The following is a 22555-nucleotide window of genomic DNA, read 5'->3' on the forward strand; positions in this document are numbered from 1 at the left end:
TGTCATATTATTTTTAACAGCTAAACCAGCTGTGCGCGCACGTAATAACTAATAACGTTTTACACCTCGCTTTGCTCTTGTTTCAATGTTTGCGTTGTGAATCGTCTGAATAGCAGTTTTAAAGGTCAATACCTCAAAAATATATTCCTAAAGGTGAGTAAAGCATTGGTTAAACTATATTATTTTGTAAATTGCACATATTGAACTATTTATTCTGAATGAAATCGTTAAAAATGGGTTTATCTAAACGTGCTAGCCTACGACGCGTTGTTGAATGCGTGTTGACAGTGACGCCGGTTCCCGCCAACCATTGATGAAATATTTGATTTGGAGCTATATTTTGACAGTCATTACCTTATCCGACCATTTAAAAATCATTATGGTATATATATTCAAATACATTTTGTCTTTTAACCTGTTTAATTTTTATTTGTGTTGTATGTTTTTCACTTTCAGTCATGAATCAAGAGAATTCTTTCATGATTTAGAATGAAAACCATTTGCGTATCTAAACAGAAGTATCATAATTTTACCGGTTTGTATGATTTCAGAATGCTTGTGTTTTAAGTGTAGAACCTCATCAATTTCATTATTTTATCATAGTTTTATGTAAGGAACCATACTAGCACATAACTTTTAGTTTTTTAGAATAAAAAATAATGCATTAAAATTGGTATAGAGGTTATAGAAATATTGATAAACATCAATCGATATTCCCTTTATATTAATTTTATTTTAGCATGTACCTGGGCTTAGTAGCTTTTCTTAACTCTTACCACTCTGTAGGCCAGACATTCTGTCCCGTATGATTCTAGTAGGCAGCTCCGTGGGCCATAATGTCTGGCCCGGCACAGGTATAAGTTTAATCACTGATTTCTCTATCACCCAAGTATATTCTACCAAAAAATATTTCAGATAAATACAGTTTATCTTAATTAACATAGCCAGAGTGTCCCAAAATTAGGGAACCAAAATATTTATTTTAATCGTAGAAAAACGTAGCATTTTTTTTATCAGAGTAGCTGATCAGTTATGAGAAAAAATGGTCAGAGTGGAAAGGGTTAATGTGTAAATTAAAATCCTAAGTGATAATTTAAAATACAAAATATCAGTTTTTAATTTAAATTTATAACCTACATTAAAACAGCCTGACATATTCTAATTTGAGGATCATATTTTTACATCTGATGCCCATTTTTATATTTGGTTTTTGGCTTTATTTTTCCTCATTCCTTTTATTCTTTATTATCTATACATAATACATACTACACCACATTTGAAAAAGCGATTCATTTAGCTAGGCCATGTACTCCGTATTCCTCCCGAGACCTTTAGCCGGTTCGCTGCCATGATTGCGTTAACGCGCTCTCCAATTGCGTGCTTGCCTGGCTGGCCATACAAAATGAGCGCGTAAGCACGCTCTCATTTGAGCTTGTCGTAAGCCAATATCAAGAAATGATTATTTTATATTAAACCATATCCGCTCCCTAGGTGGAGCATATGGAGTCCACAAACTGTCTCCAGGCTTTTCTGTCGGCTGCCAGCTCCCTTGCATCCTCCCAAGTCAGATCCGCGTCCCGAAGCTCTGACGAGAACTGCCGACGAATTGTCAGCAGTGGTCGTCCTGGGCGGCGCGAACCTGATGCCTTGTAAAAGAGGCAAGCTAGATTAAAGCTCTCAGGAGGCATGCGGAGTACATGGCCAAGCCAACTGAATCGCCTTTTCTTGACGACAGTTGTGACCAAGATTTGCTGCGTCCTACGCCTTATCTCTTCATTCCTCACAAAGTCAAACCAAGATCAAGAAATACTAAAATATTACAATTTACCGATATTATCAAAATTACATTCATCTTTTTAAAAGCTTTTACATTTTTGTTGAAAAAATCACGGCCTGCTGGGTACGGCCATATTAATAATACCTTCCGGCATTGAAAGGCCTTTTACAAGGCATCATGTTCGCGCCGCCCAGGACGACCACTGCTGACAATTTGTCGGCAGCTATCCTGAGACAGTTTGTGGACTCCATATGCTCCACAGAGAGAGCGAATATGGTTTAATTGAAACTGCTTTTTATAGCAGTTTCAATTAAACCAAATTATCAGATAAAACATTACGCTTTCCTTGCACACATCACACACTTTTGTCACCAACGCCTGCAGGTGTCCTCTGTCTTTGGTAAGAAGAACAGCATTGTCAGCATACAAAAGGCAACAACAGTCAAATTATTCATTTGAGCTCCAACATTTCCATGTAATTTATATTTGAAGCAGTAACTTAAGAGCTTTCTAAATAGCTTAACACGGGCAGGAATCCAACTCCCCACCTAAGTATTCACCCTTCTTTCTGAACCTAATTCTAGAATTGCGGTCATAATTTCTAAAATGATAAGCTAAACGCATTTAAACTATGAAATTTTGTATCAATTGTTATTATTTTTTTGTTTGAAAATAAAAATAATACTTGACACTGCCAGAAACATCCTTTCACTGGGTGATTGCCAAATAATAATAAAATAAAATAAACTTTGTGATTTTCCATTTTATAATTAATATATTACTTTGTTTTAAAAATCACTAAAAATATTTTATTATAACTTAATTACAATGTCTATCGGTTTCGCAACCGGTAGACATTATAATTAAGTTATGGTAAAATATTTATAGCGATTTTAAAACAAAGTCATATTTTAATTATCCAACATTTTTAGGTTTAACCTTAAAAACAGCATAGTATCCGGCAAATGCGAGGATGGAGACTGGGGAAGCCCCCGCGAGGCGCAACACTCGGGCAGCGCTGGCGGAGATCCCCATCCGGCTGGGGCTGCTGCGGGTGTCCCCGGAGCCCCTGACCCCCCTCAACCTGAACACCCGCGCCGGCCTGCTCGCCAACGGCAACACCGACACCCCCCTCCGGCAGCTCGCCAACGGTCACCACAATCACTTGAATACTCCAACGTCGTCGGCCTTCCTGAGCCCCACGCCGTCACCCGATGAGCTGGTGATACAGCAGAGAGGTAAATGTAATTGTGTATTATAAGGTTGCATAATGATTCGCAAAATAATGATAATGTTATCTATTGTAACTGCAGACAGTTGCTAGAATTCCATATTGAATTGTTGGGTAATATATCAAAAATTAAACAAGGTTTATTGGATTGAATTCTACATTTATTTATGTATGTGTTAATATTTAAATTTTTTCCGCCTCCGTAGTGTAATGGTCAGCACGCTCTGCTACCGTTCTGTAGGTCCCGGGTTCGATTCCCAAGGGGGGTAAAATAAATATAAGTGATTTTTTCACTGTTATATTTATTCAATATTACCCTGGACTGGTACCTGAAGCGGAGGGCTGATCACCTTTCCTTCATGCGTAAACGATCAAGATTACACTGCGTTTATATGACGCAGTGCCCTATGCACCATTGGGGTGCGGATAAGGGTTTTATTATTATTATATATATGTTTATATGTGACGTATTAACATTCTGTTTGCTGTGTTCTCATCTAATTGATTAAAAACATTTAAATGACAGTGCAATGTGGGGGAGTCTAGATGGTTCCATTCTCCTCACATGTGCATACCATTGTCTTCATCGTTTTCTTCCCCACCAAACGGCGTCTTGGATCTTGCATATTTATCTTATCCTGGTGTTCCTTATTCTATCTTGTAAACTCTTGCCAGATATGCTCCTTAAAGTCTTCATTTCTGATTTCTGACACTCTTAGCGTTATTACGAGACTTTATTTCATTATTATTAGACTTAATTTCTCTGAAATATGTTCAATAACTGATTTTACCATTATGATTAAAATATATAAAAAACATGAAAGAAATATTTGAATTTTGTAAAGTACCGATGTCTCCAAAATCAAAAGCAAAATTAACTGCAAAAAAAAAGAAATGGAATAAATATTCTACTTACTTGTTGTTACTTATTGTTCTACTGTATTGATTAATAATATATTAAGAATTTTTTTTTAAATCTTCTTTTTTATAATATACCTTCATATTTCTGATTTCTTATACATAATATTGCATTTTACATTATTATTTTTGCTAAATTCAAGGAAGAAGAAATATTCCTGTGAATTGGTCACCCGACATAGATTACAAGAAAAACTCGCCATTTCAATCCAACAACCGTACTCCACCCAAAGCAGTGATAAGCCTGCAATTTCCAACAAAGAATGGAATCGTTCTTCGCTCGACACCGCGGAAGAGGCTTCTGATGAACGACTTCGACAGACCTGGCGGTAGTTCAGACGGCTTTGAACCGAATGATGCTACTCCTCAAAAGTATAGAAACCAAAGCCCGACCAAAAATTCGCCAGCGGCCAAACGTTTCAAGGTTGAAAAAATGCAACCACTGTCCAAAGAGCCTCTTCATATTATGCTAAGAGCGATGAGTAATGATCAGTTGATAAACATCATAAGAAATATTGCTCAGAAGGATCCCAGTATCGAAGATGAAGTAAGGAGCAATCTCCCTCTTCCAGATCTTAAACCCGTAGAGGAAAAACTCTCATACTTAAAGAGTAATATCTTCCGTAGTCTCCCGACATCTCGACTCTATTCGAAGACTGATTCCCCGGCTTATTCGAGAGCCGCGACCCACATCATGGCATTTAAAAAATATCTAACGGAACAAGGCAAGATCTTAGTCGACTCGCACAACTGGCATTCGGTCTTAGAGTACGCAATAATGGCTTGGTCTTACGTCAGAGGGACTCCTCTATGGGACAACCACCCGCACAATGCAGTCAGAAGGCATTGCTTCAAATATCTGGCCAGTCTATGCATGAGCGCTTTAAAGAGACATGAATTTGACGAAGAAACGCTGCTAGATATTCAAGATAAGTTTGAGAGTATGCTTTCAGACACCGATGATATACGTTCCTGCTTGAAATTTGTAAGTGTTCAGATCAAGTCTGCCCCTCAAAATAACAATAATAATAACATCGCATTATCAGCTGGGAGAAGGTGTATTTAATAATTTATATAGCTTAATACATATCGCTCACTCCTTTCAAGAACGTCATAAATAGAAAAACTTGATTTTTGAGGAGAGCGTTTTTAAAGTTTAAAAATATAATACAATTTATTAAAAATAAATATCAAGCCACTTATAGAACTTTTTACTGTGCAACAGATCTTTTTAGGTAAAACCTGAAGGTTTTTTCTCCATTTGAAAAATATCGAGTATATTTAAAAAAATAATTAAACAATACCTTTCCTTCAAAATGCAAAAACAACACTTTCCGCCCTGTAGCGGGTAAATATTAAGTTAAAAATATGCCTCTTTAGCTGGGATATAGTACATTTTTTAAGCATTCCGAAAACTTGCACAACTAAAAATTGTCGATTTTTGATTTATGACGTTCTTGAAAGGAGTGAGCGATATGCACTTTCATCATAGCTCAAATGGCTTACCTCTGTGCCATTTACTATGTAATTTTAATTTGTCACTCTTAATAATTGAAGTATACATACTGCTATTATACTATATGTATTAAGTAAACAATTTATGTTTGTTTTGTTCTATCCAGTGAAACAGAAATTATAGTTCAACCAAATCAATGACGAATATCAATATAAAATATAAAATTAAATTAATCACGAAACAATTTATCAAAGTATTGCAATTGCCTAACATATAAGTATGTTAAAATTCATTCTAATATTCATAAAATACAGAATTGATTTTTCTTTTTTTTCTTTCATGTCATTTGCTAGTCAATCTCTACAGAATACTAAATATTTGTCTTGATAGTAAATTATTATTTATTAGTAAAAAAGCATTGCTACTTGATTTTTCAAGACTGATTAATAGTGAAAAATTGATTTAAAATATTCATATAAATGTTGAGACGGCCACAGTTAAGTGAATGATCAAAAGGTAGCGCCATTTTCAAATTTCTTCGCATTTCTCCAAGCGGTTATGATATTAAGTGAGTAGAAATGCTTAAATTGTCAAAGGATTATTTTGTATCAAATGTTTTGTGGACTACGTAAAGTACTCTATCTGCAAATCTGTTACTTAACAGGAGAGAGCTAAGAAGATTTTTTCAACATATTTTTATTAATTTACGGTTTTATCTGAAATTCTAAACTAGTATTATACATTTGAAAACACGATAAAATAATGTATTAAATCGTTTTAAAACTTTATGCCTTGTCAAAATTAAGTAGTTACCGTTTTAGGAGTTCCATTCATTTTGAAAATTCAATGTAGATAGCGTCTTATACGCCTGAAAACCAGGTGTAATTTATTTTATATATTTTTTTTGTTTATATTTATAGATAACGATCAGTTGATAACATACACCAAATATGTATCTCAAAATTGACAAAAATGTAGTTAGAGTACTTAACGTAGGGCATGTCAATGTCATCTTAAAATTCGGCAACACTAAACAACTCATTCACCATCTAATGGCTCACCCTCTATAGCTCATTTGGTTTTGAAAATCTCTTATGATAAGAATGTAACGTGATTTTACTTAGTCTTCATTTGGTTGTAGGGTGTCTTAATAACTTTGGCTTGGTATAGTCTAGTATTCACCATCATATGCTGAATGATACAATATTCTCTCTTGTAAAGCATGTTGAATGTGACCATAAAATTTGAGACAATCTTATTGACTGAAAATAAATACTATAAAAGCTCCTTAATTTAAACTATAATTAAACATTTACCTAATTTCTAAAATATCCTGACCTAAATTCTAAATAAGATATGCGAAAAAATGATTTAACAATTTCATTTACTGCTTTTTGTATTTTTTCATTAACAAAATATGAATTGTTTTTTAAACATCACCATGCATGGGGTTATTATGTAAAATATTTATTGTTCGAATTTTTGTACTTCAATTTTGAATAAATAAGATTTTATTATAAATATATAATTAAAGACCACAGATTTGATTAGTTAAATTTGGATTAATTATTGGCAAATTCAAGTGACTTTCACTGTTAAAAATCATGTTTGTACCAACGTAACCAACTGAAATAATATTTTTCTGGGTATACCGTATTTTTTTCCCACTTGCTGTTCGTATTTTGGACTGCATTACAGCATCTGCCAGCACAGATGTATGACAGATTGTTATCTAAATGATTATGAATATTTAAATTGTTAGGCTATCAAAAGACCCTTTTTTATAAGGAATAAAAATAATATTTTTAAACCTTCAGTTCTATTTGATAAACTAAATCTCGCAATTATGACTGTAAAACTTTCTAGAGATTGCGTTTCATCCTGATAATACGCTTTTAAACTAAACTAGCCGAAGACTGAACTGATTATTGTTTTAAAAATTATGTCAGTTTTCAATTATTTTGTTATCTGCTGCATTTTAGTTTCATAATAGAATATACTTGTAGAAATGTAGGTTGTCAGCAGAATATTTCAATTTAAATAGTAAAAAAATCATAAACAAACTGCTTCTCAAAACTACATTTCATTTTTAATAATTGCTTTAAAAGAAACATTGATTTTAGGATATTAATTTTCATCTAATGATAATACATGAACTTAAGCAATGTTTTTCATACAATTTTTACTCTTACTAATTATATCACTCTTTAAATTATAAGCTATTTTTAAATACTTATTAGAATGTGCCTTACATGTATATTAGTGCCTTAATAACTAATAAATTTAAGATTAGTTAATGAAGTATTGTGTTAAAAAGCTCTTTTTTTATGTAAATGTTTTAAAACGATTCACAGTATGTGTCAGTTTTGCATGGCCCTACTTTTGTTGATATTGAAAGTTTTTAAGGCTACTACACACCTCTACAAATGAATTTGTCAGTTCAATGGCGAACGTTTCAGTTTGTCTATGATTTTCAGCAGTTGCATGAACTTATTATAAGGCGCAGAAAGTTAAGTTACTACTTTCGTAGTTAAGTGATGGTGCGGGGCCACTGCAAAAATACCAAAAAGATAATTGTAAGTTAACTTTTAAAACTAAAATTGCAAATTCATTTGTGAATGTGAAAAGCCCATAAAATAAACTGATGATATTTGTTTTCCCATTCTATTCATAAAGTAGATTATCAAGGGATCACATTGTTCTAATTTTAATTCTTATTATTTTAAACTGTTTTCTAATAATACAACAAATGCATTAATAAATTTTACAATTATTATTATTCTGTCTTGGCTCAAAATGTTCCCGTACTGTAATTTGTATGTTCCAGTGTTTTTGATTTATTAATCTGTAATATTTTAACAAGTTTACAAAAAAATAATCCCTTTTTATACGTAAATGCTAGATGTTTTGCCTAATCATCAATGTAAGGAAATATTAATGGTCCAGTAAGTAAAAGAAAAACTATTGACAATTTTTTTTAAATGTTAATGCAATACATGTTTATTACCTTCAACTTGTGTACAATAAATGAAAATGTTGCAATAGTTTTAGATTTACATGTGAAATAAAAACTGAAAAATATTTTGTATTATTTTTATTAACTGTCCTTGTCACCAGATTTTTTTTCAGACTATTTAACCAAATTATGATATTTACCAAATGGAATTTAATTAATTAAAAAAAAAACAAGATTTAGGAGTTACAAGCTGGAGAACTGAAGAATATATTTAGATATTTATTTCTATGATAAATAACCAAAGTGCCACAATAATAATTATAAAACTATTATTAAGCTAGCAAGATATTGCTTGCAAAAGAAAATCTAGTAGTCTGCCAAAGCTGTTCAATTTATTAAGCTCTATTTTATTGATAAATAGATTATATAAATAAGAAAATAATTAGAAAATCCAGTATGCAATATTTAACTGCAATAGAAAATCCAGTATGTCAAAGGTGTTAAATTTATTAAACTTTGTTTTATTACAAACATTTTGGTTGTGCCATAAAAAATAATGCGACGTCCCCCAAGAATCAGGATGTCCGGCAATACTGGTACCTACATTATTGATGTGCTTCTGCAGTTAAATATTCACAGATATTTTTATAGGTTTTTATCTGGCATCGTTATTACTAATGTACTGATGCCAGATGAAAACCTATATATTTTATATAGGTTTTCATCTGGCATCAGTACATTAGTAATAAGCACAAAGTATTTTTTTGTTTGTTACATTCATTCCAAATATATTTTTTGCCATTAACCCCATGGCCTCAGGTCATGATCACCCTAGATCTCGCCACTCTCTGCTGCTGCTCTCAAAAAGGATGAAAAACTGTATAAATCTTTCTTATCTGGTTACTCTACCTCCAAACATATATTTTTTTAATTTTGATTTTGGTTTGATTTTCAATATGAAAAACATCAAAAAATCTTGTGTGATTTCCATGAACAACTTATTTTACATTTTTTTTAAATAACCTAACGTCCAAGTGACTCTGAAATCTAGCTACGGCTTATGCAACACCGCTTATCATGACCCTACTCAGGCTTCACATTTTTAAGTTTCATAGCTTATACCTACTCGTGAGTGGATTTACTCTTTATGATTAAAGTTACTATAATTCCATGTAATTCATGAGTGAAAATTCTAGGCAAAAACACTCGCTATATATTTTTTCAAAATTGTGGTCTGGACAGACAAGTCCAAAATATTTAAATCAGTTCAAAGCTCTTTCATGAACGCGCGATTTTCAATCACTTTAGGTTGCATAAACGAACATATACGACGTTCGCTCTTCAAGTGTCCAAAGTGTCATTGTTTTATTTTCAGTATTTGCGGTCGGGAAATGTAAACAGCGTTGTTTATGCTTTTTCACTCAACTCCTCTTAATCAATCGAGTTTAGATTTATCAATCATAAATTCAATCTAAATTAGTGCGTGCGTTATTTTCTCAGCGAAATAAACAGTTGTTGTTGTTTTTCTTCATAATACAAAAATCCGCGTGACCCAAAGTGCTCTTGCGAATCCGACATAGATAACGAAAGGGGACACTTTCTTTTTTATCGGCAATATTTCATTTGAGGCGAGAAGTGATAGTGATTTTTCTTACTTCATTTGATTGATTAATAATCAAAGTTTAAATTTTCCATACGTCATATACGCATCATTTTAATTTGTGTTCAATGGATCTAGAACCAAGTAGGTCATATTGCTGAAAAGGGCCATTTTTTGTTTTGTTTCTTTTTTGTGTAATATTAGGATGTCTATTGTCAATTTGTTTTAAATACTCATGTGATTTTTTTCGTTTTACTTCACTATTATTTTACGGAATATCAATTCGTGAATGTGAAAGGTATAACAATGGAAAGGTTATCTCACGATTTGAACCTCGCTTTGGAAGAAAGTAACTGTGGTAAACAGGGGCGTAGAAAGTTTGGTTTACGAAGAAGAACGAGATCTGCAGGGAATCTACGTAAGTTATATATAATTACTTATTTATTTGTCTGAAATAACCTTTCAAACATGTCAGACATCAAATAATACTAACTAAAATGTAAAAAGTACACATGTAGTCAAAGTACAAATAGCTTCATAGGTTTTCATGACAAATATGTTTTTTTTTACAAATTGAAGATTGATAACTAAATTGAATATAATTTTGCTACTATACATAACTTACTACGATGAAAAATTTTCTACATACAGCAATAAGCTATTCATATGCTCATAAGGTTTATAAAAAAACATATTTGTGGCAAAAATCAATATTGGATCAAGCTGTTTTCAGAAACACAGCAATTTAGCAAAGGGACAAATTGTTTTGTTTATTGTTTGACAAAAAAAGAACAAAGTAGAGCAAAAAAAACGTTATTATAAAGATGCTAATTTGATCGAGGATTTGATGAAATAACCAGATGGCTGGCATGATCATTTACTTATAATTTAAAAAAATCTCTTAAAATGCAACCACCTCCCTTTAAAATATTCTTATGACAAAACACAGCACCGACATCATCCACTTGCACAAGTAAAACCACATAAAAATAGTTTGCCCTGGCAAAATCTTAAGCAATAGACACGCAAGCACACACATTTTCTGTGTGCACAAGCTACAAATTTGTCTTCAAATATATTAACGCTTACTTGTGCATATTAGTTTGCACAAGCGTCGAGTAAAGTTTGTACCTGTTACCATATGTTACATCGACGTGCCCTACGTAAAGTGCTTTAACTACATTTTTGTCAATTTTGAGATATTTGGTGTACGTTATCAACTGACCATTATCTACAAATATAAATAAACAAAAAAAAATGTATAAAATAAATTACGCCTAGTTTTCAGGTGAATAAGACGCTATCTACATGGAATTTTCGATATGAACTGAACTCCTAAAACGCTAACTGCTTAATTTTAACAAAGCATAAAGTTTTAAAAGATTTAATACATTATTTTATTGTGTTTTTGAATGTATAATACTAGTTTAGAATTTCAGATAAAACCGTTATTCAATAAAAAAAATATGTTGAAAAAATCTTCTAAGCTCTCTCCTGTAAAGTAACAGATTTGCAGATAGAGTACTTTACGTAGGGGCCGTCGATATGTTGAATTATATAACTAACTAACTAACCATCAATCTCTCTTTGATGACAAAACACAGCTCCAACATCATCCACTTGCATAAAAAAAAACACAAAAAATAGTTTGCCTTGGTAAAATCTTTAGCAGTAGACACGCAAGCACAATTTTCAGTATGCACAAGCTACAAATTTGTCTTCAATATATAAACGCTTACTTGTGCATATTAGTTTGCACAATTAAGCGCTGAGAAAAATTTGTACATATTACCATATGTTTCATGTTGAATCATATAACTAACTAATTAACCATCAATCTCCCTTTGAAATATTCTTATGACAAATCACAGCTCCAACACCATTCACTTGCACAAGTAAAATCTTCAAAAAAATGGTTTGCCCTGGCAAAATCTTTAGCAGTATAAATGCAAGCTACAATTTTTGGTGTGGTTTGCGCAAGCAAAAAATTTGTCTTCAATACATACACACTTAGTTGTGCAAATTAATTTGCACAATTAAGGGCAGATTAAAGGTTTTTACATGTTACCATATGTTTCATGTTGAATTATAAATCTAACTAACCATCACGCCGTTTTTCCACATGGGTAGGCAGAGAGAGTAGAAACCTACACTAATCTATCATTACAAACAGTATTCGCCACTTCTACATTCATACATCTCGTACATTTACTTATACTTACTTATAACCCTTATCCGCACCCAATGGTGCATAGGGCACTGCATCGAATTGACAAAGTGTTTTCTTGATCATTACTTACTTGAAGGCAAGTTGATCACTCTTGCTCTTCAGGAACCAGTCCAGAGTAATATTAAATAAATATATACAGTGTAAAATCACTAATATTTATTTTCACCCCCCCCCCCTGGGAATCGAACCCGGGACCTCCAGCGCGGTAGCTAAACATGCTGACCATTACAACACGGAGGCGGACGACATCTCATACATACCCACCGAATATTCCGACTCCTGACCTTAACCACTTTCAAGTTTTTAAAATTCTCGATCATGCCAAGTTTTCCTCGGTCTTCCTCTTCTTCTATTTCCAACTATATTCGCCTCATAAAGTTTTTGTTTTGCTGTTTTGCCTTCATTCATTCGTTCCACATGCCAAAACAATCTCAACAAACCTTTCATAATTTTATCGATAATGCTTATCTCAAGCTTGCATTTTTTCCTTATATCACCATTTGAACATCTATGATATATAATTTTTCTACACATTTGTTTGAGAGACCGTAATTTGAATGTATTCAATCTACTTTCATCCTACTTTTGCAAATTCCATGCTTCACTTGCATACATTTCTTGGAACTAGGACATGTTGTGTGCTGCCAGTTTAGCTCTCACTGATAGCTTACTATAACTGATTCCAATGTATTATTCAGTCTGTTCACCTTACGAGGACCCTTTTTTTATACTCTGAACACATTGTTTGCGCAGACTAAGCTTTGCATAGGTTAGATTATGGGATTATTTTGCTAAAATTTAGGAGTAAGCTCATGTGACATGTGTAGGAAGGGTCACGGGCAAACTGTGATCTTGAAACTTGAAATACAATAGCTGTGAAATTGACATCTCATTTATATTTCTTTTTTGTAGATTTTCAGCTCAAGGCGTTTTTGGTTTTTTTATTTTTTAATAAAGAGAAACATTTGTGTTTTTATTATTTGTACAAATATTTCAATTTCATACTATTTCTTTCAGCCTAAGCGGCTCATTATAAGAAATAGGTATCAAATTGTGGTAGAGTGGATTCGAACTGAGAAACTCTGACTTAAGAGTCCGCGACACTAACCACGGGACCACAACCCGACACAAATAATATACAGATCAGATTTTCAATAAATAATATACAGATCTTGCTCCTAAATCTTCTCCACTAATTTTTATGTATTTTATTTTTATCTATAAGAGATTTAAGGGATATTTTGAAACACATTTCAGCTGCTTGTGTCATCGGCATTACCGAAGATGGCAGCTCCAGCAGTCCTCCGCAGCCCCCCATTATCACTCAGGTTACTTATTTACTTATTTAATCCGTATCCACTCCCGAGGTGATGTATAGATTCTAAAAAATGCCTCCAGACTCTTCCGTCACCTGCTTTGCGTCTTCCCAAGCCAGGTCTGTGTCCCATAGTTTTTTTTAATGGAAAACCCCGCAAAGCCTCTACTTTTAGAGGCTTGTCTGCAGGTAGGATAGTAAGGAGGATAAGGATGGTAAATGTGAAAAATGCATTAGAAATATCCAGACCAATTGACAATAAATCTTTCTTAAATTTAGTTTTTAATTGCAGTGAAACCTCTATCTATCGTTCCTCGAATAATCGTTTTCCCGGAAGTGTTGTTTATTTCTTCTATCCCAAATTAATTTCATACTAAACTAAACCGCATCAATCGTTTCTGTATCACCATTTACCGCATTTATCGTTCGAATTAAGCTGCATATTTGATACATTTTGTCTGTTTTTTTACATTATTTTCAATTTTCTTACATTCAACGGCAACTTATGGAATAGAAACAATCGAAAGCTTGTGTAACCGATAGCAGGAGAGGTCGATATTGATGAAAAGGAGCCGCTGCCTGTACCTGCATTTTCAGAAGCGTGCACACTCTTTGAAAGAAAACTTTCTACAACACACATTCAATAACCGATGCTGAAAAATACAATTTGCAAAGCCGAAAATATACTATTGACTTACGAAAATAAAACAGTTAAAAAACTAAAGTATTTTTTAAAATTCCATTCAGGTTTGTATTTTTTTTTAATAAATACATTTGCATCTGAAACATGTATTCTTCTTAGAATTTTAGCCTACGAATGGTTATGCAGATTGGAAGGATGGTATCTTTACTCGGTCGTATCTATTTGCGTATTGACCTTTTAATCCCGCATTCATAGTTTATTTTAATAGGTCCCTTTAAAAACGTTAGATAGAGGTTTCACTGTATATATCTTATAAGATAAGACCTGTAACCGGTGTGTCAGCAGTGTACTCACTGGACGCTTAATACCTCATCTCTTGTAAAAGAGGCTAGCTTGTTTGAGGATCTCTGCAGGCGTGCAAAGTTCATGAACTAGCTAAATTGACTATTCTAAACATATTAGTTTTTAAAAGCCGACCAGTCGGCTCTCGACTGCCAACCGTAAATAAACAAACACCGATTAGTCGATTTTTCTACCCTAAGTACTGGTAATAATTCTCATTCAATCACTGTATCGATTTCAAATTTGAACTATTTATTTAAATATAATAATAATAATAAAACCCTTATCCGCACCCCAATGGTGCATAGGGCACTGATATAAACGCAGTGTTATCTTGATCGTTTACACATGAAGGAAAGGTGATCAGCCCTCCGCCTCAGGTACCAGTCCATGGTAATATTGAATAAATATTACAGTGAAAAAATCACTTATATTTATATTATTTTTTGACATCTCATCAAAGATGAAGAAGAATATGGAAGTCTGGGCATTTACGGGGCTTACGACCGTCATAGGCTGGTTTAAGTGATCACTTTACACACGTGTAACATTCACCAATTCTACCCATTATTGACAACCACACTACTCAAATTCTTGGAAGTTCTATATATATGAACCAATTTAGAAACCTTGTTCATGAATCACTAAAACTTCACTAGAGACATCTATTGGTGAGATGTAAAGAAGCTTTTTATTAAGCAGAAACTCTTATATTAGTATGTGAGATCCGAATCCCGGATTATAATCACACACATAAGAAACGCCAGAAAATACCATTTACTTATATTTATTTTACTCCCCTTGGGAATCGAACCCGGGACCTCCAGAACGGTAGCCGAGCGTGCTGACCATTACACTACGGAGGCGGACAAATAAATATTTAAATAGTGGTACTAAATATTTTTTCCTGCTAAATTTGAAATGAGATTTGCTTTTATTTAAAACTAGCATTTGAATATTTTTCTAATATGGTTTGCGATCCATAAAAGAACATGTATCTCCAAGGACTTGGGTATAAATTGTTTACAAACATTAGCGTCTACATGTAGAATTTCCCCTTTTTTTTAAAGCAGTAAATAGAAAATTCAACCGGCTGTTTTGAATCTCTCATTTTTTATTCGTTAAAATTCGTAATTTAAAACCTTTTTCTTTGTGCGTGAGGTGTTTTTCTGAATCATGAATCTATCTTTTATTTCCAGGTTCTCTCGGATTCTGATGATCCGCAGCTCAACCAGCTTCAGCAAAGCGGCAACAAGAACAGGGCTACCCATTTCTACCCGATCGGAAACATAGAGTCCGACTCTTTCAATGAAAACTTCTCACCCACCAAACCACCCAATGCGCGACGTAAGAGAAAGTTTAAGAAGATGGCCATTGAGTACTCGGACAATAGTAATGGGAGAATATCTCCTTCCATTCTGATCGGACAGCCACATGTAAGTATTTTATACTATAAGCAAGCTCTCACTTGGACTGTCTCCAGAGTTCTACTTATTTTTTATCTGGTCCATACTCTCCTCAGTCTTTCCCTTTCTCTCTTGTTTCCATTTTCTCCTCTATTACGCTAGTGATAAAGTCATGTCGGAAAATATCGTGGGTGTACTGGCAAAAAACTTGAAAACTCGAAAATATACAATTTTGACTTAATGATGCATATTATAAAGTTTTCAACTTTCTATAAACTGGCAAAATACACTCAGTAGTTTGAAATGTCATATATATGTGGTTTTAAAAGTAAATTCAACTTTAAGTTTAATAGCCGGTATTTTACACAGGCTAAAAGCTTTAAATAACAGGGATTATTCAAACAGGGATTTTAGAGCTAACATTTTTTGCCAGTATACCCACGATACGTCCTATCATCTTCCCTCTTCTGTTTTCTACTGTCTACAGTAAGGTTCTTTGTTATTGGCCAATTGTGAAGATTGTCTATTACTGGCAACTATTTTCTTGTTCCTACGTCTACCACTTTCATTTCCCTCCTAATAATCTGAATCAGATGATACAGTTAGAGATCATGAGCTGTCAAGTGTCTGGAGACATATCTAAGTACAATTAATTAATTAATCACATTCAGGGTCGTGCTTTCCAAATAGGCAGAAGCAGTGCCTATCCTAACTCACCCATGTGACATATAAAAACGCAACCAGTTCCTACCCTACCTTACTAAGTAGTACGTAGCTTACCTACTACATCCCTCTACTGCCTACGATAGTAAGTAGTAGCAGCTTACCCTACTACCTACCTCTACTGCCTACCCTAATTAATTTTCTGCACGCCACTTATCACATTTTTGTTTTCATCCATTTATTAATATTTTATCATTCAATCTTCATCTCGGAACCTTTTTATATGTCACTTATCTTCTCATCTCGTTCCATCCTTCTCTAGTACCACATCTTGTATACTTTTTTTAAACACAATTTATTAAATAGTTCCATTATTTTTCAAATAACCCAATTTGTTTTTCAGATAAACTTGGTAGCTAACTGTTCCGTTCTGAATGTACAAGGACCTTCTCCGCTTGCTTTAATTTATAAAAAGAAAAGGATTTTCAAACATAATTATTGCCAGGATGCGTAAGTGTTATACATTTTTCTTAAAATTTGATATTTCAGTTGCAGTCTTACACAATGTGAAAGTTAAATGTAGTTATATATTTTATGATGTTAGAGAGACGGTCTGTGGTCCCTTGGTTAGTTTTCTGGACGCTTGTTTTCAAGCCCATTACCACTTGATTTTTATATTCAATAACAGGACGCTTAGGCCTACGAAAATAGTATGAAATTGAAATTCTTGTGTATACAAATATGAATAAATAAACAAATAATAAAGAATGTGACTCTTAATTAAAAGTTATTTGGATTTTTTTTTCTCTTTCTGGTACTATGTAGTATGATTATTTTCCAAATTTCATACGCTAAATAAATAAATAATTCTAGTCATGTAACCAAATATCGCATATTCTAATGACAGTTTATGATAATTTTTGCTTTTTGTCAAAATGCTTTGTTTAGAATTTCGGACAAATGATTAATATTGTATCTGATTTTTGGTGGGTTTTAGATATAGGTCAAACATATTCTGCGGGAAACGCAAGTGGTCCCACAGGGAACGGAGTGAAGTGGGGGAGATGAGGGAAAGATCTTTCAGCGGCGGCTGCGCTTCCAAGTCCTTCTTCTTCAGCAAGGGAAGCCCCAAATCTTACCACGATTTCAAAAACTCTAAGAAACTACTGCCCCTAGACAAGGTGCCTAAATTTAAAGAAAAGCACTCCGTGGTCGTTAAAAGTGCCGCAGTAAAGAACGGTATTGAATCTGCTTTGCAAACTATAAGTCTCTCATCCCTCACTGAGAAACCCGCCATGCCGGGAAGTTCCACATTCAACTTTGTGTATCGATGTCCCGTCAATAAAAATAAGTCCGCCGACTCCGATAAATCTTCCGTGATAAAAATCGCGACGGAATTGCCGCCATTTTTCGCTCCCAAGGCTGACGACGGCAACTGGGCCGGAAGCAGCAAATCTCACAAGAAGCACGGGAAGTCTCACAACGGAAAACACCACTCCTCTCACTACAAATCAAACACGGTGCAGTTGAGAAATCCTCTTCAGTTTGATGATGATAATTTCGTAATGGATTTTTCAGTCGCCAACGAGTTACTGAGTTCGAGTTCCCTCAGCAGCAGCGATTCGGAGGGAGTCGTCACTAACGATAGTGACAGGGAGGGCGACGACGAGTTGACAGATTGGCCGGGGAACGAAGAAATATCCACATTCAACAAGAGTTTAAACTTCAAAAGTGTTCAAAGACCGTATCCGAATGCTCCTTTCAAGACTAATGTACCCCTCGGGATGAAACCCGTGTCTAAAAAGGACAAGTTTCTCCCTAAGCAAGGATTAAGCAGCTGCAAAAATAAGACTGATGGAATTTTCAACAAGACTGAGCTGCACGATGCCGGATTAGACATGCAGCTGATGGATGAAGATACTTTGATGTCCGATTCGGGGTCCGTGTTAGACACGTACGCTTGTGACGTTACGCGATCTCGCAGCGACACATCCGGGCCGTCCCAGAACCGCGCCTCTTTCTCAAGTTTCAGCGATGTCAAAAATGCTGGACCGCAAAACAACAACGAAGCGTTCTTTCACTCCTTTCAGGCGTTTCAAGATAAGGCGAAGTATACTGGTGATAAAGAATGCGAACAGTTCGCTCCCAGGACGAATTTCAACCTCCAGAAGACGTCTTCGAGCGACTTGAATCTCAGCGAGAAATCGCCGCAAAGCGACCACTGTTACAGCGAACATTCCGCTTGCTTCGGAACTCCGGAAATACGAGAAATCCGCGCCGGGTGCAGAAGGATAAGAGAAGAAAGGCCCGGGTTCACTATTCTCAGCGCCGCTAATGAACAGCTCTCCAAGTTCTTGAGAGACCCTTGCCAGGAGGAACTGAAGCTTCCTTGCCTCAGTAAAGACCCGGCTGAAAATGAAAAACTCGCATCTCTCGCTAAGCTCTACTCCTTGGAGCTCAGAGTAGACATGGGTAGGCCAGTTCTGCGAAAAACTGTGTAAGTTTATTTTTAGTACAAATTGTTCTTACTTTATTTTCATTTTACAACTCAATTTTCAGAATCTAGTACTTTTTTTTATAATTATTCCAATATCTATAAAAGCCCAATCATCAGTTTTAACTTTAATAAAAAAAAAACAATTTAGCGATACTTTGGTACGTGTGATTCTTGATTTGTATATAAATATATCCTCCTCATACAGGAGAAAACGACCAAGTGCATTTTATACAAAAACGTGATCATTGACTATTTGATATCTTACTAGCTTAATGTTGACCTGGAAAAAATCCTAAAGTGATTTAAAACTTGGAAGTATAATATATTGACTTGTTAAAAATGACTAACCGCATTGATGACAAAAGTATAAAAATGGCTAAATAGCCCTCCTGAACATTTAACGTTTTGTTAGTTGGTCACTTTCTCCTGTACGCCTACGATATATGTATTCCCACATAATAAGAAAATAATAAGGATTATACAATGCAAATTTCTACATAACCAAATTTAGACTTAATGTTTTATTTATAAATATTACTAAAATATGCAGGGCTTTGTTTAAAAAACAAAAATTTTGCAGCAACACGACGCAATCGGTTCGCATAGAAAACACCCGTTACCATCGACAGAAGCTGTTATCGGAGTTCAAGCGCCGTTGCTACGGAAACACCTGCGACTTTGATGAAGATCAGTTCCAGGACCCCCCCTCTCCGTCTCTCCTGGCCGTCGTGGACCTGTGCAAAGCCTCCTCGAGCATGGAGCCAGATATCTGCCTCCAGTCCACCAGCTCCGCCCTCAATTATACTCACGACCCTTTCGCGGGTTTGATAAAAACGTCGACAGTGGACGACCTCTCCGCATCGCAAGACTACGACCAAGGCTTCTCGGAACCGACTCATTTGGATACTTCCAACTATAAGAACGGGCTGGAGAGTATAAAACCGGACCTACTCTCCAATATCCCAATCGGATCAAATCTGAACGACTCATTCTCTGTCGATCTTGCCGACTTGGATTGATTCACCAATATACCTGCTTCGATTTCGTACATCTAAGCCACCAGTGATTTTTCACTTATTTTTATCTCTGTGATTTTTACCAAGCCATATTTTCCCGAGATCTCGTCGGGACGTGGTTATATTTTTTAATGTCGGGTTAGAGAGAGTTAAGCGGGAGATTTTCGCTCGAATTTATTTTTAGCTTTCAGAATTATTTTGCGGGACTTTTCAGGATCTCATTTGTTTTTTAATGTAATTATTTACGACACATTTTTCATATTTTTTTATTTGATCAGCACATTTTTGTCAATAACAGTGATATGTCCCGATGTATCAGGATGAATGCAAAACCTCATGTATGTCACGTGTCACGTTTATTCATTAACATCGCCTGCAGTCATATTACCAGTTAATTTTGGCAACATTATTTTTGTATTCTTTTACAATAACTCTACTTATAAATGAATACGTTTATAAAATAAGATCAAAAGATTTGATATCCGTGAAACAATTTTTCATACTGTATTTATAACTTGAAAAGAAAAAAATGAGTCACAGTTATAATAATAAAGAGGATACAATTTTATAAAAAAATATCGTTTTTAAGTAGAGTTTATTAAATCACCGTGTTGCAATGCCTGTTATGAAAACAGGTTATAAAAATATGTATTTTTCTGCATGTAATAAATATATGGCACTGATTAAATTTATTGCATTACATCGGCAATACATAATTTGCACAAATAAATATTTAAAAAATAAAACCATGAATACAATTCTTGTTGAAATATCTATAAAGGAATTCGCCTGTATTTTAATTGCAAGAAAAATTAATGACACACTAAAGTGTGACGGTATTAGTTTTTTAAACCACAAAAATAACGTGCGAGTCCTGTAATTTTTTCATCATTACATTACACAGAGCTCACATGTGCCGTTGATGCATATTGTAGCTGAACACACTTTTAATGGCCTCACTACCAACTTTTCAAAATAATGCATTTGTGTAATAATGCAATATATTACCAGCTTACGAAAATGATTTTTTCGGATCAGCGAATTTCGCTGATGATGATAAAATTATTTATATTTTGTATATTTATAAAGATAAATAGAATTTTTAAAAATCCTTTTATATGTAGAGTATGTCTGATCTGGATTGATGTGATGGTATCCAATGTTGAAAAAAAAAAGATACTAAATGTGAAATTTGACAGCCAATGGTTAGTTAGCCATTAAGAAAATGTTAGTTAAAATTTAGTTCATTAAAGTGAACACTACTTAATATTAATAAATTATCTTAACCTGTTTACTGAGAACGTCCTTTTTTTCATTAAGCAACATACAATGGGTGTAACTTCTTCATAAAGTCGTGTAATCAATTCAACATACAATGGGTGTAACTTCTTCATAAAGTCGTGTAATCAAGTCACGTGGGCGTGACATAATTTATTGGTAATTTTTATTTAATATTATGAATTAACCACCCTACCTTCGGGTTATTTTCTGAGTTAATTGTGTAGAAAAAAAAAATGTGCAGAATTATGAAAACAGATTTTTTCGCTACAATAGGTGCTTTGAGGACGGAACTGATGTACTTTTTCGGTAGCGTGTTTCCTCTCTCTGTCTCGCATGAAATATTTTTGGCACAGGGTTACCGCAACGGTGCGGATAAAACGGAACGTATCACGTACGTTTGTATGTGTAGGACGGTGAATTAAGACAATGAAAAATATTTTTTTCATTTATTTAAATATGAAAATGCAAAGAAAAATAAACAAGAATCACTACTCACACTTTCCTTCTTTTTCTATATCTCCTACCCATACTAGATACTGTTAATGATGTTTCTCGTATATATAAGTCATGCTGCGTTTAACAGGTTAAGAATGTCAAAAATAAATTTCTATATGGAGAAATAAATAATTGAGCTTTTATGAGAATAAATAATTAAGGCATTTTTGATAAACAAGAATAAGGAGTGTAATACTACTTATGTATTTTTACTGAGAAATTGTGAAATGAATAGGTGTTGCAATATATTTAGTCAGTAGTGTATATGGACACCATAGTTAAGTTTAATATACCATAAAAAAATACTAGCCTAGGTGTACAAGTGCATACACTTACATTTAGTGTTTTCATGTGATAATTCATAATTTATTTTGCTGTATAAGTGCTGTGTATGTATATCATGGCGCATTCAAAGATAATTATATTATTTTAAAGAAAACATCTAAATCTGACTAGGCAGCAGTTATTACTCGATGTTCTGTGTTGATACTAGTATAAAAATGTAATCGCATAGCAACTAGAACTTTGTTGTATTAGGTTTCTGCCAATACATAATTTTATTGATGTTTTTATGTCGTAACTGTGATTAATCATAAATATATAACTCTAATGTTTTTTTTTATTTGTGTCAAATTGACAATATTTTTATTATATTAATTTGGTTGCACATAAACACTGAATTTAAGCCCTAAAGGTGGAGACTGACTGGAGCATTTTGTCGTAACATCG

General features: G+C 34.0%; 2 protein-coding genes across 2 annotated transcripts; both read left to right on the top strand.

Moving 5' to 3' along the window:
* The first annotated feature begins 26 nt into the window (after positions 1–26).
* Positions 27–5797, top strand: LOC148311165 (uncharacterized). The gene is made up of 3 exons (XM_088257152.1): positions 27–153; positions 2710–3015; positions 4070–5797. The coding sequence occupies exons 2-3, from the start codon at positions 2751–2753 to the stop codon at positions 4990–4992; spliced, it is 1188 nt and encodes a 395-aa protein (XP_088113278.1). The 5' UTR covers positions 27–153; positions 2710–2750; the 3' UTR covers positions 4993–5797.
* Positions 5798–9694: 3897 nt separating this feature from the next.
* LOC148311166 (uncharacterized) lies at positions 9695–20796 on the top strand. The gene is made up of 6 exons (XM_088257153.1): positions 9695–10356; positions 13426–13496; positions 15668–15904; positions 16941–17047; positions 17535–19034; positions 19615–20796. Exons 1-6 carry the CDS (start codon positions 10245–10247, stop codon positions 20051–20053), a joined length of 2466 nt encoding a protein of 821 aa, XP_088113279.1. The 5' UTR covers positions 9695–10244; the 3' UTR covers positions 20054–20796.
* The last annotated feature ends 1759 nt before the right edge of the window (positions 20797–22555 follow it).

Source organism: Brachycentrus maculatus, unplaced genomic scaffold, assembly GCF_059751285.1.
Source record: "Brachycentrus maculatus isolate JH-2025_06_01 unplaced genomic scaffold, ASM5975128v1 h1tg000071l, whole genome shotgun sequence".
In the NCBI taxonomy this organism is placed as follows: domain Eukaryota; kingdom Metazoa; phylum Arthropoda; class Insecta; order Trichoptera; family Brachycentridae; genus Brachycentrus; species Brachycentrus maculatus.

What these genes read in the sequence shown, in the direction of transcription:
- LOC148311165 (XM_088257152.1), top strand. Translation starts at nt 2,751, where the DNA reads ATGGAGACTGGGGAAGCCCCCGCGAGGCGCAACACTCGGGCAGCGCTG. An exon ending in GCTGGTGATACAGCAGAGAG is followed by an intron (nt 3,016 to 4,069) that starts GTAAATGTAATT and finishes GCTAAATTCAAG; the next exon opens with GAAGAAGAAATATTCCTGTG.
- LOC148311166 (XM_088257153.1), top strand. Translation starts at nt 10,245, where the DNA reads ATGGAAAGGTTATCTCACGATTTGAACCTCGCTTTGGAAGAAAGTAAC. An exon ending in GAGATCTGCAGGGAATCTAC is followed by an intron (nt 10,357 to 13,425) that starts GTAAGTTATATA and finishes AACACATTTCAG; the next exon opens with CTGCTTGTGTCATCGGCATT. An exon ending in TTCTGATCGGACAGCCACAT is followed by an intron (nt 15,905 to 16,940) that starts GTAAGTATTTTA and finishes TTTGTTTTTCAG; the next exon opens with ATAAACTTGGTAGCTAACTG.